Source organism: Lynx canadensis, chromosome B1 (assembly GCF_007474595.2).
Source record: "Lynx canadensis isolate LIC74 chromosome B1, mLynCan4.pri.v2, whole genome shotgun sequence".
NCBI lineage: Eukaryota > Metazoa > Chordata > Mammalia > Carnivora > Felidae > Lynx > Lynx canadensis.
Window position 1 is genome coordinate 105528236 of NC_044306.2, and position 18162 is coordinate 105546397.

At 40.0% G+C, this 18162-nt stretch overlaps 1 protein-coding gene across 5 annotated transcripts in view; it reads left to right on the top strand.

The window, feature by feature from the left end:
* The first annotated feature begins 13838 nt into the window (after window positions 1–13838).
* The window catches only part of SEC24D (SEC24 homolog D, COPII coat complex component), a 107356-nt gene continuing 103032 nt past the window's right edge, over window positions 13839–18162 (top strand). The window contains exons 1-2 of one of the 5 annotated variants that reach the window (XM_030313168.2): window positions 13839–14063; window positions 16237–16395. In XM_030313168.2, coding sequence (XP_030169028.1) covers window positions 16278–16395 — 118 coding nt within the window. In that variant the 5' untranslated portion in view covers window positions 13839–14063; window positions 16237–16277. Of the gene's footprint in view, window positions 14064–14946; window positions 15097–15384; window positions 15488–16236; window positions 16396–18162 lie in introns of those variants that run through there. The other 4 variants (XM_030313165.1, XM_032592909.1, XM_030313166.1 and 1 more) reach the window with 4 other exon arrangements.

Here is an 18162-nt window from a genome sequence, read left to right on the forward strand (position 1 = left end):
TACACAGAAATATAATATTTAGTTTCCAAATATCTGGGATTGTTCCAGATCATTGTAACTGATTTCTAATTTAATTCAATTACAGTCAGAGAATAAATTTTGTATGACTTAAATCCTTTTAAATTTATTGTGATTTATTTCATGACTTAGAATGATCTATCTTCATACATTAACTCTAAATAAATCACAGACAAAACTGAAAAACCTAAAATTATAAAACGTCTAGAAGAAAACATAGATGTCTTTGTGATTGAGTTAAAGATTTCTTAGATATAATGCCAAAAGCATGATTTATAAAAGAAAAATTAGTAAATTGAATTTCATCAAAATTAAGAAATTCTCTTCAAAAGACACTATTAAAGAATGAAAAACTGGGGTGCCTGAGTTGCTCTGTTGGTTAAGTGTCCAACTCTCGATTTTGGCTCAAGTCATGATCTCACAGTTTTATGAGTCAATCCCTGCCCTGTGCGTGCCAAACCTGCTTGGGATTCTCTCTCTCTCTCCCATTCTCTCTACCCCTCCCCTGCTCATGCTATATCAGTCTCTAAATAAATAAATAAATAAATAAATAAATAAACAAACTTAAAAAAAAAAAGGAATGAAAAACCAAGCCACAGTCTGAGTGAAAATATTTGCAAATAGCATGTCTAATAAAGGACTTGTGAAGAAATCCCAAAAACTCAATAGTAAGAAATAAAACAACCAAATGAAAATGAGCAAAATATTTGAACAGACACTTTACCAAGTATGATGTATAGATGGCAAATAAACACACGAAAATATGCTTGACAACCTTAGGCATTGGAGAAATGCAAATTAAAACTACCATGAGATGCCACTAAACAACTATGAGAACTTCTAAAATCAAAAACACTGACCATACCAGATTCTGGAGAGGATATGGAGCACCTATAATTCTCACTTACTGTTGGTGATAACATGAAATGCCACGCCACTTTGGAAAAGAGTCTGGCAATATCTTAAAAAATTAAACGTACATCAACCCAACTATTGTGACCCAACTATTCTACTCCTAGGTATTTCTCTGAAAGAAATGAAAGGATATGTCCATACAAGGATGTGTACATAAATGGTTATATCAGCTTCATTTGGAAAAGCCCCAAAGTGGATAATCCAACGTCCATCAGCCAATATAGATAAACAAACTGTGATACATCCATTCAATGGCAACTTACTTAACAATAAAGAGGAATGACCTACCAGTGCACATACACAAATAGATAAATCTCAACATAATTAAGTAAAGAAAATCATCCCACCCATCCCCAAAATAGCATATACAATATGATTCTACTTGTATAAAATTCTAGAAAACACAAACAAATCTTTGACAGAAAGCAGAGCAATGGTTTCTTGGGAGCTGAAGGGTAGAGAGAATAAGGAAGAAGTGATTACAAAGGAGTACAAGGAAGCTTTTAGGGGTGGTGGATTTGTTATTTTAATTATGATGATTTCACTGGCATGTATGTATGTCAAAAACATCAAATCGAACACTTTAAGTATGTGCAGCTTGTTGTATGTCAGTTATATGTCAATAAAGATGTTAAAAAATAATATAGGAGCTATAACTAAAGTTCAATACTAGCAACATGAATTTAATATTTATTATTTCATAAATCATCCTTTAGGTTTTGTTTCAATTCCAGAGAATATATTAGTTTAATTAAAACTTTATTTTTTTTGAACAATGGCTTTTTTATATGAAAGCATTCATTAAAATTCGTTTTCTGGGGGCAACTAGGTGGCTCAGTTGGTAAAGCGTTCGACTTTGGCTCAGGTCATAATTTCACGGTTCGTGGGGTCAAGCCCTGTGTTGGGCTCTGTGCTGACAGCTTGGAGCCTGGAGCCTGCTTCAGATTCTGTTTCCTTCTTTCTCTGCCCCTCCCCTGCTTGTGATCTGTCTCTGCCTCTATCTCTGTCTCTCTCTCTCTCTCTCAAAAATAAATAAATGTTGAAAATTTTTTTTAAAAATTGGTTTTCTGATGTGAAATACAAGACAAAATATTTTAAAATGTATATTTGCGTTTCACTAATATTTACATAATATGTCTAAAATTATAACCAGTTAAAAAATAAACTATTGAGTGAATTATTTCAACTTAGAACTGTTCTTTCATTTCCTTCCTACTTTTTTCTACGCTGCATTGAAGCCTAAACCTTTATTCAAGTTAAATTAAGATGTATGCATTTTATATCACCTTAAAACACTCTTCAACTAATGAAATTTTCAATTAACTAAATATTAATATTAATTAGCAATAAAAATTAAATATGAGTACACTTTAAAATCCAAGAATTCAAAAAAAGCAATGGAAGAATGCAAACTAAATCTAACTTGTTGCCTTCAGAAAACAACTTTTGCTTTTGTTTTATTGAAATGACATGGTCTTAGAACATCTTTTATGCATCCACTCAGCTGGCTCTGTTTTGATGTACATAGGGCTCTGGTGATGTACATAGGGCTGCATTCTTTATCTTCTATTCAATTCTTTCCTGAACTCCAAATCTGTTAGTCATTTAAATGTGAAATAAGGGGCTCCTGGGTGGCTCAGTCGGTTAAGCGTCCGACTTCAGCTCAGGTCACGATCTCACGGTCTGTGAGTTCGAGCCCCGTGTCGGGCTCTGGGCTGATGGCTCGGAGCCTGGAGCCTGCTTCGGATTCTGTGTCTCTCTCTCTCTCTCTCTGCCCCTCCTCCGTTTATACTCTGTCTCTCTCTGTCTCAAAAATAAATAAATGTTAAAAAAAATTTTTAAAAAAGAATACAAAAAAAATTAATGTGAAATAAAACTAGATATCCCATGAACCTAAACTAAGTTTGTTAAATATTACAGTCAGAACTTCTTATCCAAGATGATTATTCTTACATTTGGTATTTCCAGACCAGACTTCTCTGACCTCAGGTTGAAATATTGCAATTCATACCTAATATTAATATTTGATGTCTCATACAAATTTCAAATATAACATGTCCTCACCTGAACCCTATTCCCCACCCTCATCCCTCCTCACATAGTTTTCTCCACCTCAGTAAAGTGTACTATTGTTCAAACCAGTTGCCTATAAATCCTGAACAGTTAGATAGAAGGTCCAAAGAAAGATAATAAGTAATTAATTATGCTCCTATATGTCTGTTAAAGGCAGTGAACATAAATTTATATTGACATTTTATTAGTTCTTCAACAAAGATATTCGTTCAGCATCTTTAACCATTTAAAAACAATTCGACTTTTCCCAATTTCTGAGGCAATTCACAACCCCCATTCCATTTTCCTTTTAATAGTTAGAACAAAGTTTGAACCTACAGTTGCACCAGATGAGAAAACTCTCAACTTTTAAACAAGTCTTGAAAACCTAACTCTAAAAAGAAGGCGTTTCCTTAGGAGGCAATAAAATACCACTTGTTAGTGAAGTAAACACATAGTTGTTGGTCCACAAACTGGTGGAGTACACAGAGGGCAAGGAGAGACTGAGCGGCCACTCCAGATAGCAAGGTGGCGGTTTTAATAAGCAAGGGAACTGGGGCACCTGGGTGGCTCAGTCAGTTAAGGATTAAGGGTCCCACTTCAGCTCAGGTCATGATCCTACGGTTCATGGGTTCTGCCCTGCGTAAGTTGGGCTCTGTGCTGACAGCCCAGAGCCTGGAGCCTACTTCAGATTCTGTGTCTCCCTCTCTTTCTGTCCCTCCCCTGCTCACACTCTGTCTCTCTCAAAAGTAAACATTAAAAGAAAAAAAGAAAAAGTAAGGGAACTTACTTAGGAGGCTTGTCTTCAGCTGCCGCTAGAGGAGTAGATTTCTGCACCTGCTGACAGAATCTTTAAAGTTTATATAGAGGCCTTAATGGGATTTGATCACATACACTGTCCAGATAGTTCAACAACAACCTTTCTAAAGGCTGTATCCTTGAAAATTGGTCCCATCTGCCCTTGTGGGCAGAACATACTTGCAAGGACAGGGGCTGGGAAGAGGAGCTTCTGATTGCCTGGATTCAGCTCTAGGGTCAACTGGCGGTCATGTCCTCTGGATGACCTTCTCCAACACAATTGTATATGTATCTATAAAAATCTTAGATGCCTGTGATTGTAATATAAAGTTACACTTTAAAAAATAACCCATGCAGCGTCTGGGTGGCTCCAGTCTGTTTAGTGTCTAACTTCGGCTCAGGTCATGATCTCCAGGATTGTGAGTTCCAGCCCTGAATGGGGCTCTGTGCTGACAGCTCAGAGCCTGCAGCCTGTGTCAGATTCTGTGTCTCCCTCTGTCTCTCTGTCTCTGTCTCTCTCTCAAAAAAAAATAAGTAAACATAAAAAAATTAAAAATAGCCCAAATTATTATGGGATAAGCCACCCGTTCACTAAATTCAGTCCCCATTCAGGGCGATGCAGCTGTTTCTGAAGGCTCCTCTGGGTGCTGAATTCCATACACTTCTGAATACAGTCCTCAGATTCGTCCATTCTGACTGGGTCTTGCCACCATGCTCAGTCACCTATGACTTCTCCACTCCTCAGATCGTAAAGAGAACCCTGCCTGGCCTTCTCACTTCTAAACAGTTGCTCTTGGCTTGCGTTCATGGAGATGGGGCTCCTGGGAGGCTGAAGGGTGCACCAGAGGAAACAGACTCCCACTCTCACTGCTGCCAACACAGAACCTTTATGAGGTCAGGATGAGCTCTCCAGACCTACTCCCAGTTCGATCAGTATATTTGGAGTCTTCTTTGTGTCTCTTGTATTTAGAATCAACTCTTAGATCTAGGGGAAAGGAGAAAGTCCAAAAAGTCACCTTTAGTTCTTGGCTAGTGAACCGTGAACAATAGAAACATCAGCTCCTTTCAAAAGAAAACTCCACCCTTACCCATTAGGGTATGTTTTCAACATGAGACTCCATTAAAACAATAGAATTGCCAAACTGTCCACTCATTTGCTCCTCTGTGGTTAATTCACTCTAATCGACAGTTCTTTTGTGATTCTAGTCTATATGCTGTTCTGTATGTTGGTTTATGGTAGATTTACTCTGATAAGTAAAATTTTAAAGTGTCTTATTTAATTTTTAAATACACTAATTTTGGGCACCTGAGTGGCTCAGTCGGTTAAGCATCAGGCTTTGGCTCAGATCATGATCTCAGGGCTTATGAGTTAGAGCCCCGCATTGGGCCCTGTGCTGACAGCTCAGAGCCTGGAGCCTGCTTTGGCTTCTGTGTCTCCTTCTTTCTCTTTGCCCCTCACCCACCCACTCTATGTCTCTCAAAAATAAATAAACATCCAAAAAAAATTTTTTTTAATATAATTGTAAGAATATGATTATTTGTTTAAGAGGTCCCCCTCCCCACACAAAACCAGTGGCTCAACCTTCATACAATTATTTTTCTCTCATGTAACAGCTCAGAAGCAGACATGGGGCTCAAGGTGAGTTGGTGACTCTGGTTCATGAAGCTACCTAGGCACCAAAGTTTCCTTCACATTCTTTCCACCAATCCCAGAGAACTGTCCTTATCCCAAGGGTTCATTTGGCTTGACCACTACCATCTACATTACAGCCTGCAGGAAAGTGAGAGAAAATTCATCAGGCTGAAAATTTTAAGGGTGAAACAAAGAAGTTGCATATAATTTCCACTCTGGTCAGTGAGTCCCAGAGCCACAACCAGCTGTAAGGAAGGCTGGAGCCACAGTCTCCTGGCTGCGCAGCCCCATATCAGCTAAAACTCAGAAGAAGGATGGATACTCCAGAAATATTAGCAGTTTCTGCCACAATGTGATATTCCAAAATCTAAATTTCTGGTAATTTAAATTTCTAACATTATATAATGCAATTCTATATTGTTATTTACAATGACAATATAGAATCGCAGAATAACAATACAGAATTGCATTATACTTCTAGATAATCAGGTAAGAGGATTTGAGGAAGGAATCAAAAGAAAATAATTTCTTGTTAATAAGCATATATCGAAGCAGTGACTTCAAATAGCTAGTACCATTGCTACTTCTTCGGACCATTATTCAGTGAGTTATCTGGTCCTTTTTATTTCTCAGTTCAATCCTGATAGCAAAAAGGGAAATATTTGTTACAGAATATTTGTTACAGAATACAGCACATCATAAGCTTTCAAATCGGTATACAGGGCACTTTGAGTGCCTATTTCTCTCTCTCTCTCTCTCTCTCTCTCTCTCTTTCTTTCTTTCTTTCAAGTAGGCCCCATTCCCAACGTGGCCTTGAACTCGGGACCCTGAGATCAAGAGTTGCACACTCCACCAACTGAGCCAGCCAGGTGCCCCTGTGGTAGAGTCCCCTCCCTAAAGAAATAGACCTCACGTTAAGGGAAGGCAACCTGGCTAGTGTGACTTCCCTCATGAGCCTGTAACATCAGAGTGTATGCCTATACATTATCCATATTTGGAAAACAAAGAAGTAGAAAATGTGTAAAAGACTACGCCACCTGGTGTTCGGGGCTCAGTTTTTTGGGTACAAACCAACTGAGCACATACCGGCACAAATAAAGTTGCTTCCTGGAAAGAAAAGCCTCGGTGTCATAACTCTCTGTGTGAGAAACCTGCTACACCCCAAGCTTTCAATATTAGAAAGGTGAGAGTACCTTTCTTGTAAGCATTCTGTTAAACAAAAGTTGGGTTTCATCCATGTCTTAAGTGTCTGCTCTCCTTCTTTGATCAAGAAAATCAGTGCAGTGAAAATACTGAGACATATATCATTGACTTCATCAATTGGAAAATCTTTGAAGTCAGAAATGTGGTCCGAGTAAGGGGTGAGCTATGAATATAGAACTATGGCTGTGCAGCAGGCACGACTCAATTTTCCACCAGCTTTTAAAGCAGGTTATAAAACTACATTTACTATTCCTCCTCAAATCTTAGCCACCATCAAGAAAACCTGTGAGAAACCAAATGATTAAAGGATAAATTTCTGAGGCCTAAAATCTCACTGAGACTTTGTAAAATAAATGTTTTCTGAACACCATATTCTTTATAAAGAGATGCTGCTTCCCATATTAGCAAACACACACATGCGCATGCACACACAGACACACACACACACACACACACACACACACACAGAGGGAAGTAAGTCAGATCATGTCATTCCTCACTTTAAATTTTTTTAATGTTTATTTATTTTTGAGAGAGAGAGAGACACAGAGCACAAGTGGGGGAGGGAGAGAGAGAGAGGGAGACACAGACTCTAAAACAGGCTCCAGGCTCTGAGCTGTCAGCATGGAGCCCTACATGGGGCTTGAACTCATGAGCCATGAGATCATGACCTGAGCTGAAGTCAGAGGCTTATCTGACTGAGCCACCCAGGTGCTCCCTCATTCCTCACTTTAAAACCTGAAATGACTCCTTTTTAAATCAGAGAAAAAACAAAACTCTTTATTTTTTTAAGTTTATTTTTACTTATTTTTGAGGGGGGGTGGGAGAGAGAGAGAGAGAGAGAGAGAGCTGGGGGGGAAGGGCAGAGAGAAGGAGAAAGAGAATCCTAAGCAGGTTCCACACTGTCAGCACAAAGCCCTATACGGGGTTCAAACTCATAGACCATGAGATCATGACCTGAGCCAAAATCAAGAGTCAGATGCCCAACCGAGTCACCTGGGCACCCCCAAAACTCTTTAAAATGGATTAAAGGACCCTACACCATTCACTTCCCTTTTTAACCTTTTGTCTCTCCTCTCCTACAACTTTCCCCTCATTTCCTCCACCCCAGCTTTGCCGGCCTCCTGTTCCTGGAACATGCCAGGCACCCTCCTTTCTGACTTAGGGACTTTTGGGGGCTCTTCTGCCTGAAATACTCTGCCCCCAGGTGATCTGCGTGGCTAACTCTATTACCTCCTTTAAGGTCTCCAAATCTCACCTCTGTCAGGTGTGTCAATCCAGGTATCCCAAAAAGCAGATGCCAACATGGAATTAGACACACAACAGAGTGACTGGGGAAACCACCTATGAAGAGTAGAAGAGAGGGAACAAGAGCAGGAGAAAAAGGGAAAAAGGCTGCTGGTACTATGCAGATCCAACACCTGTGAAAAGAGGAGAAGGAGGTAGGAGGTCTGGGTAGGATGAGCCTCATATTGCAGTGCGGTTCTGAGAAAACCTCAGCCAGGACAATGGAAACCCCACAGGAAAGATTCCTTTTTTTTTTTAAGTTTATTTATTTATTTTGAGAGAGACAGAGACAGAGAGTAAGCAGGGGAGAGGAAGAGAAAGAGGGAGACAGAGAATCCAAAGCAGGGTCTGCGCTGTCAATGTGCAGAGCCTGAGGTGGGGCTTGAACTCATGAATCATGAGATCATGACCTGAGCCAATATCAAGAGTCGACCGCTTAATCGACTGAGCCACTCAGGCACCCCGGAGGAAAGATTTCTTACTAGAGGGGTCCCATGCTGGGAAAAAGTAGTCTGACTTCAGTAGGCTTACTATGCTCAGTCATTGGCTTGAACTGCTGAGAAGAATATTTGCTTTGGGATGAATGGTGTTGTGAAAGGCATAACAGCTGAAGGATGTCATCCATTTACATGCCTGGGAGTAGGTAATCTTGGAGGGAGCTCTGAGTGGCATGCCTTCAGGCACCACAGACCCCTACCCTAAGTACTCTATGAAATACTACAATCATTAATTATCCCACATAAAACAACCCATCACCCACTTGGCATTCCCAATCCCCCTCACCCTGCTCTACTTTTACTTTGTTCCATAACACTTTGTTTCATATCATTAAATGTTCATGATAACAATGAGAAGAATGTAATATCCCAAATTTACGAGTACACCAAGGTTAGTAAGCTTAGAATGTGCATTCATTACAGGATTCCCCAGGGTTTCATCCTTAGACTTTATCTCCTTAATTCCATTGTCACAGACATGCTGTTAATAATGATAATTATTTTGATGGTGCCATAACAACATTATTGAGCATGTATTATGTGCCAAACACTGTACCAAGTACTTTACCTGCATTATTTCCTTTAATTACTACAAAAAATTTTGTGATTAGTATTATAATTACTCCCATTTTTATTGATGAGAATACTGAAGTTTAGGAAGGGAACACATAGCCAGTAACTGGCAGAAACAGAAGTCATGACTTGGTCTGACTGCAGAGCCTTATCTCTTGCCTGCCAGATTGATTTCTGGGGGAAAAATCATTGAATCATTCCTTTGCTTAAAATTTTTCATTGCCTCTCCAGAGCCTCTGAGAACCCTCAAGAGCTAGCCTAGCCCACCTACCTGCTCTCATAGAGATGAGACTATCTATCTATCTATCTATCTATCTATCTATCTATCTATCTATCTATCTATCTATCTCATTCCTCTCCTCACTCCTTTAGAACCCCCCCTTTGAGCTGTACTAGACCATCTCACCTCTGAATGCCCCAGATTCCTTGTCTTCTCTCTTTCATTCCTGCTATTCCTGCTACCTCTCACTCCTTTTTTCCCTAACTTATTTTTGTCCTCAGGGACTCAGTTCAGATGCCACCTCCATCAGGGAGATATCTCTCACTTTCCAAGTCTGGGCTCAATGTCTCTTCTTACATTTTCCCATGGCAACTTAGTCTTCTCATAGAACTCTAATCCACTGTTACCATACTTATAGGTCCCACCAGATGAAGTGTTGGCAAGCTTTTTCTTTAAAGGGCCAGGTAGTATATATTTTAGGTTTTTTGAGTTTTGTGGGAAATGTCACAACTACTCAACTCTGCTGCTGTAGTGCAAAAGCAACCACAGAGAGTATAATAATGAAAAGCATGGCTGTGTTCCAATAGAACCTTATTTATGGACATTGAAATTTGAATTTCATATAATTTTTATGTGTCACGAAATATTATTCTTCTTTTGATTTTTTTCAACTATCTAAAAATATAAAAACCATTTTCAGCTTGCAGCCTTTACAAAAATAAGCAGGTGGGCCAGATTTTGTAGTTTGCCAATCCCTGTACTCTTCCATGAACTTTTAATAGCTAGAGCAGTGTCTATCCAACTTCATATCCACAGTGCTCAGTACAGCATCCAGCTTATAGTGAGTGCTTAATAAATGTTAAATAAGTAAAACTCATATAGCTAGTAGTGAGTGATAGTTTCAGGATTCAAACCTGAGTCAACTTGACCTGGCAGTGTGATGTCACACTGCCCAATCTATGGCTGATGACATAAGTAATGCAGTACACTCAGAGCAAGATATTCAAGATATTAGCAAAGTAATTCTAGCTAGGAGTGAAACTGCTGGGCCATATGGTAACTCTATATTTTAACTCTAAGAAAATATTTCTTCTAGAATCAGCTTTGGTAAGTTACATTTTCACAAGAGATTTCAATTTTAATTATTTTGTTATTGTCTTTTTGTATGGGGGGTGATATTGCCTGTTTTATTTTAAAAATAAAATCTCATACAGAGTGGCAACATTGCCTAATTGCTAAGTGCACAGCCTTTGAGCCAGACTGCTCCAAAAACTACGTTGAAACTATGGTGTTTATTTGAAGTTCCCAAGAATATTAAAAATGTATATCTAAACAAAAATTTGTACATGAATGTTCATGACATTATTCATAATAGCCAAAAGGGGGAAGCAACCTAACTGCCCATCAACTGATGAATGGATAGTGAAATGTGTTATATCCATACAATGGAATATTATTTGGCAATAAGGAAATAAGTACTAATACATACTGCTTCATGGATTAACCTTGAAAACATTATGCTAGGGGCACCTGGGTGGCTCAGTCCATTAAGTGTCTACCTCTTGGTTTCAGCTCATGTTATGATCTCACAGTTTCATGGATTTAGCCATGCATTGGTCTCTGTGCTGGCAGCATGGAGCCTGCTTTGGATTCTCTCTCTCTCCCTCTATCTCTGCCCTTCCCCACGTGTGCTGTCTCTGTCTCTCTTTAAATAAATAAACTTAAAAAAAAAAAAAAGGAAACATTATGCTAAGTGAAAGGATAGTCACAAAGGGCTACGTATTATATGATTCCATTTATATGAAGTGTCTAGGATAGGAAATCTTTACAGATAAAAAGTAGACCAGTGGTTGCCTAGGGCTGTAGAATGGGAGGGTAGTGGGGAAAAGGCAGTGACTACTAATGGGCAGGGTTTATTGGGGAGGGATGAAAATATACTAAAATTGATTGTGGTGATGGCTATACAACTCTGTAAACATACTAAAACCCATAGGACTATATACCTTAAATGGGTGAATTGTTAATTATATCTCAATAAAACTGGTATTAAAAAAACAGAGAAAGAAGTAATTTCCAGAAGTACCTTTGCGTCTGGCCCTTGATGATCATTTAAACTGTATTTTTACTGTTATTGGTTGCTGCTCAAGTTAGCCTACCATGTACCCTTCTCGCCACCACCATTTAATTTGGCCTTATTTATTGTGTTTTCAGATGTTTAATACAGTCCAAGTCTTGGCTATTTCATTTTTAAAAAATATAAATCCTCTTCAAACTGTAGCTTTTCAACCAGAGACTCCAAATTTCTTAAGTTACATAAATGCTTAGAGCACCATAGTTTTTTTCCAAAGGATATATATAACAGAACCCTGAGTATTGTCAGGTAATTCATTCTCTTTCTATACAATCTTTTGCACCATCGATTATCTTCTTTATTTTCCTTTTACAGTTAGAACAGAGGGGTTCCTGGCTCTGGCTCAGTCGGTGGAGCATGTGACTCTTGATCTCAGGGTTATGAGTTCCAGCTCCACGTTGGGTGAAGAGATTACTAAAAAGTAAATAAATAAGAATAAACTTAGAACAGAAAGACCCTAAAGAACACAGAACTCCAGCACATGGACACTCCCTGTGACCTCACCTTTCAATTAGGATTTGGTTACCAGGGTGACCACATTAATTACACATGGAACATCAGAGGCTGACATCAGGTGACAGTGGGGTAGTTTGGACCAAGGAAGGCTGGGAATCCAGGCTGATCCTCCTGTCTGGTAAAGGCCAATAATCCTACAAAAAGCGTAATGTCAGAAGTTAGTCACTAAAGGGGTGGTATATAAGGTCACGAGAAGGGAAACTGGCCTGAAACCAGAAGTCTATTTCATAAGAAAAAGAAATTTGTGATTGGTAACTCCAGTAACTGGTGGAACTGTATGGTCTATTATGGTCTTAGTTATTTGAAAGCTTAACTATAAGGCAGTTACAGGAGAGAAAGGCAAACCCATTTAATAGAGAAGAGCAAATCAGAGTAATATTAAGAGAAAGAAAAATGAGGTAAAAATTACTTTGAAATACAATTAGAAGGCATGACTTCCAACTAAAAGACTAGGAGGTTATTTTCATTTTCTGAAATTTGGTTTATTAATCTATAAGTGATTAAGTTGAATTCACTTCTCACTGAATACTGACTTATCCATATATCTAATCCCTTCCAGCTTTAAATATTTAGGAATTCAACACTTAGTACTGAAATCACAAGTTGTTTGTCTGGTATCCCTGAACAAAGAGTTAGAAAGAATTTACAAATTCAAATTTAGTGGTTTTATAGAGGCAACAAGCCAACCAGCTGATAGGAATCAGCTCTCCTATCTCTGAGAGACTACTGTTTCTTACATTGTGACATAACTGTGACATGACAACTTTATTTATTGCTCTTACAAGCTGTGTTGCTTCAACACAGATCAAAGCTTCCTAAACTTCATCAGACATTTTCATTATACTGAGAATACAGGAAACAAATTAAAAAAAATTTTTTTATTGTAGATTTTCAAGTCTAACCAATGGGCAGGGCATCACACTTTAAAGCTGTAGAAAAAGGAGAAGTGGGAAAGAGACCATTAGACTTCACCATGCTGGAATAACTTAAAATGCCTGCAAAAACTCATGTAGCATTTCAGCAGTAGCATTATACCCATGCAAGTGTTTGCCCAAGGATTTCATCAGTAAAGGGATTTGTCAAGCAGTCTTTATCTTCTTGCAGTCCAGAGAAAAGCATATTTTTAAAACAAAACACTGATTTGGTTTGCTTTGTCTAAGTTTGGTAGCTATACCAAACCTAGGGTTGGCTGAAGGCCTTTCTATCTAGCAGTGGGGCGTTGTGAGAAACCAGCGAGATGGTCCTAGTTTTTAAGGCTGGATAGAGAAGTCAAGTCCCAGGTCTCACATAGGTTGTCTTTCTCAGCTGTTTCTTAACAACACAGTGAGCTAAACACTGGGTCCTTATGTATGAATTGATTCCTGTTTGGGGTGGGTTCAATCGTTCTCCCTCACAATGAATCTGTAGGCATTCCTTGAAGGAATACACAGAAGTCTAGCAATTTCAGCTTCAATGAAGGCACCTCTTACCACACTTTTCAGTTAGGACATCTTTTTCTACCTATTTTACACGTTGCCAAGCTGCTTCGGACGTTCCTTCTTCTGTAGTGCATTGCACAAATGCGTCATCAAATTGTCTGTATACACGTGCCAGATTCGCCTTTAAACTCTCATCTCTTCGGAGTCTTGAATCGTGTACCTTCCATGTTAGCAAGCAATACCTGTAATATCAGTTACTCAAGTAATACGTAATGAATAGCTGAAGCTGCAACCTGTTGAATGCAAGAATGAATGAACCCTCATTACGCACTCCCGCCTTCCTACACGGCTCCGCTGTGAAAACACTGATTTATCAAAAGCGTTAACATTTTGACCTGTTATAGGGGAACAAACAAACAAAGAAACAAACAAAACACACAGAAAGAGGCGAATAGAAAAAAAAAAAAGGAAGGACGGGCTGCCCAAACTCCGGCAGTTCTCTCGGCCAGGCCCCGCCTCCGGCCCCGCCCCGCCCCGTCGCGTCTGTGCGCGTGCGCCGGCGGGTGCGCGGCAGCCGGTCTGAGCCCCGGCGCTGGGGGCGCGCAGCCGGGAGAGTGTTTGACGTGGCAGTTCCCAGCCCAGCTGCAACTCTGTGCGCGAGACCAGCCTGTGGGGACACAGGGCCGGGGGAAAGGCGCCTCGGGAGCAGCAGCCGCAGCGGGAGCAGGGTCACCGGGGGCAGCTGGCGCTAGGAGCAGAGCGCAGGCTCTCGGAAGTCCAGAGGCGTGCGGGAGCAGAACAGGTAATGCCTCGCCCTGCCTAGCTACGCTCTGGCGGGACAGCCCCTCCCCAGGCACAGCTGGAGCGGGGTGCGGTGCGGGGCCTGGGATGGGGGTTGGCGGGAGGCTGGATGCTAAGCTGTGGCAGGGCAGCGGAGGAGACCTCATACTTAGCTCCTACAGCCCTTTCGTGCAGTTTAATAATAATAGGGGTGGGGTGGGTGGGCGTGGGCATTTTTTTTACCCGCCCCCGCCCCCATCTTTTTGTCTTGGGATGCTGGGACTGCGTGCTTAGGGTCCTCACCAGCCCCAAGATTCCAGGGACACTGCCAGCGGTTTTCTTGTCTCCGTATCAACTTAATTTCCTTTTTGGAGGAAGGCAATATTGGAAATATTGATAGTAAAAATGGCAACTGTATCTTCAAGCTTCGGGACATCCTGAGAGTGCAACCAATTTGTCCAAATCCGAACCTGGTCCAGGGTGAGAGGCACACCTCGGCGATAATTGACCAGTGACAATGGCCTGGGGCTCCCCAGATTTTGATCCTAGGCCTGCTGTTGCCAAGTGGCTTTCTGCCATGTCGCCGCTTGAAGCTGAGTCAGGTTTCTGTAACTTGGTGCTGTGTGAGGAAGTTTGACGTGGCAAACCGGGCTGCGTGAGGAAGCAAATTCCTGTCAGGACCAGTAGAGAGGGACCCGACTGCTTGCTTCCTGCTGTTCGGAGTGAACATCCCGGCCTTGCCTCTCCGTCACTCAGCAACAGGCTGCTACGTAGGTGTGTGCTCCTGCTGACTTCCGAAATGTGCTTGGTTGGATGAGCTTGACCAAAGCTCAGGCTGCCACGTCTCTCTCTGCTGAAGTGGGAGGAGGGAAAAAAGTGTTGTCAGTAACAAAGTGGACCAGCAGGCTTCTTCCTGTCTCTCCTCTCTGCAGTTCTTGCCTTCCAAGGAGAGGAAAGTGATCTTACGATATTTTTGCTTGGTCCTTTTAATTTTGGAAACGCATAGTTTAATAGGAAAATGAAACCGAATGAAGAATGACATTTCCTGAATGTAGGTAGGTCTATTTCAAGGCTTAGCAGGTATCACCGAAATTTACCTTAAAAGGTAGTATCGTAAAATAACAACAGGAAGGGTATTTCTATGCCAGGTAAAAGAAACCGGAGAGAAATCGTAGTATCAGTGTTTTATATCTGCCAAATCTTTAGAAACTTTATTTTGTAAGAGGGACCTGAGGCCCAGAGAGGTTCTTCACCTTATCCCATGTCACACAGCTAAGTATTAGTATATTTATAGTGAAAGCCTACTTCCTTTGCTAGGATTCACAGCCTTTTTTGTTACAAAAGATTTTTTGACAATAGTTCTGTGAAATGTCTCTTGTCTTGTGAAACCTGGAAAAAATGGAAAATTTAAAACAAATTGGTGTTTAGCTTCTGAGTAGAATCAAGGTGGGTATGTTACATTTGTGTGTGTGTGTGTGTTGCCTGAACATATATGAAATTGCTTTTTTTCTTTGTTCCTTAAATATATGTGCATATGTTTTCAGAGGTGTGATATTTAAATTAGAAAGAGAGTCTGTCATCTCTGAATGAGAAACCACTGACAACTCCCAAATTGTTGTAGGCTGCAACCTGCCTTAGTCATTTCATGACTCACAGAGTGAGTCCATTATCCGCTCCTTTATCTTCTGCTGTATTTGTTGGACTATTGATCTCTCTTCGTCCTAACTGCCTAACGAAAATTACTAATTAGGATAGCACTGAAATGACACAAGCCAAAAAACATTTGGTTGCAGACCACTGGCAGTTGTGCTGGTCAGTGAATTGAATGACTGTGATTATTGCCAGTGGCATGCTTTGCGCTGAAACAGGGCCATGGAAACCAAAGGCACAAACATAGGAGAGACTATCTGTGAAATAGTTCATTCTTCCAAAGAAAAAGTGATTGGCAAGTTGTTATTCATATTTTGTGCCTGAGAATTTGCCTATAGAAGCGAGTTACTGAGTTCCATAGAGCTATGATTAGAGCCTGTTTAGGGGATAATGGTATGATATGTTGTGTGATATGCAGACGTCTCGTGCACCTGATATTTTCCTCAAACCATTGTAAATATTTACTAACGGCATTCTTATTTTTAATAGCATTAAGTAACTCAAAAATCTCTTGTTGACTTTTTTTTTTTTTTCTTCTGTTGCAGGCTTCTTTTGTAGAGCTATCCCTTGGGATGATATTTTCATAATGAGTCAACAAGGATATGTGGCTACACCCCCCTATTCTCAGTCCCAGCCTGGAATAGGTCTTTCTCCACCACATTATGGACACTATGTGGACCCCTCTCATGCAGGTTCTCCACCAGGTAAAGTGCATTGTTTTGGCTTGTATGTGATTATTGATTCTCAGTACTCGGAGACTTAAGATATTCTGAAAGAGCAGCTTTGGGAGTGTTGAATGGTCATTATATAATGCAGTGGTTTGAGAGTATAGGCTTATTTGGAAAAGTATATTATAGAAGAAGCCTGCGTCATCAGTTTGGTTATTGCTTGGAATACAACGAGTTTGGTTTTAAAATATAGATTAAAACAACTGACGAATGGATAAAGAAATTGTGGTTTATATACACAATGGAGTACTACGTGGCAATGAGAAAGAATGAAATATGGCCTTTTGTAGCAACATGGATGGAACTGGAGAGTGTTATGCTAAGTGAAATAAGTCATACAGAGAAAGACAGATACCATATGTTTTCACTCTTAAGCGGATCCTGAGAAACTTAACAGAATACCATGGGGGAGGGGAAGAAAAAAAAAAAAAGGTTAGAGAGGGAGGGAGCCAAACCATAAGAGGCTCCTAAAAACTGAGAATAAACTGAGGGTTGATGGGGGGGGGGGGGGGGGGGGGGGGAAAGGGGGTGATGGGCATTGAGGAGGGCACCTGTTGGGATGAGCACTGGGTGTTGTATGGAAACCAATTTGACAATAAATTTCCTATTTTAAAAAAATGAAAAAAATAATTAAAAAAATAAATATGACCTTTGATTATTACAAAAAAAAAAAAATAGATTAAAACAAAGAAGCTCCTGAATGTTTTGTTTTTACTGTTAGACTTGTTCTTGCTATTAATCAGTTGTGTGGGGTTATTTAAACATTTAATAAAAAACCAAATTAAATATGTACATATATATCATACATACTATATATATTATATATATATTATATATATATATTATATATATATATATATATATACATACACTAAAGTGCTTTTGGCAATCATAAAAAATCAGGCTTGATATTGGAAAAATATGATTAGATTCGTATGTCAAAGATTACAAAGTGATAATAACAAAAACATGGCCTTACCTTGAAATAATTAGTGATTGAAATCATTAATGGAGTGGGATTACCATTGCTCTGATGGAAGTTGGCACCATGAAGCCACCTCCCTTTATCAAGAGGCTGCTCTGAGGGACCCAAGTTTCAGGGTCAGGGGTGAGGCTAATAAGAGCTTGTTTCAGGTCTAATGGTCCCAAATTTCCTAAAAATATTTGTTTAAGACAGTTATTAGGAATTCCGAGAGAATGCTGAGGAATTCATCTCAAATTGTTGTGTAAATCAGTGAGTGTCTCTTGGGGATCACTAGGACTGACTCAGATATGTAGAATCTGGGCTCTGCTGGATGGCATGTATGGAGTGCAAATCACTGAGGGCTGGGGAATGCCCTGTAGGGAGGCTTGACTGCAGCAGCCACACAAAGTTCGTTTCAGAAGATGCTCTAAAGACTGTGAATTTCCTGTGGACAGTGACTCTTGTGATTTAGTCTGCCCCTCATTTTTAAAAACCTTCAGATGAGGCATCCCCCTCTTGTCCAGAACCAATCTTCCCCATAATATTTATAGATCTGGATCCTGTAGGAACTTCTTCTTGTTTCTCTCTATCAGGTGGTTCATTGCCCCTCTGCATTTGTATATGATGAAGATTATAAACTGCTCTTTTCGAGTGCTTACCATGTATCAAAAACTGGTCCTAAAAGCTTTACGTGCATTATTTTATTTAATCCTCACACAATGCTATGCAATAGATTATTAGCCCTGTTTTGCAGCTAAGGAAACTGAATGGCTGGTATA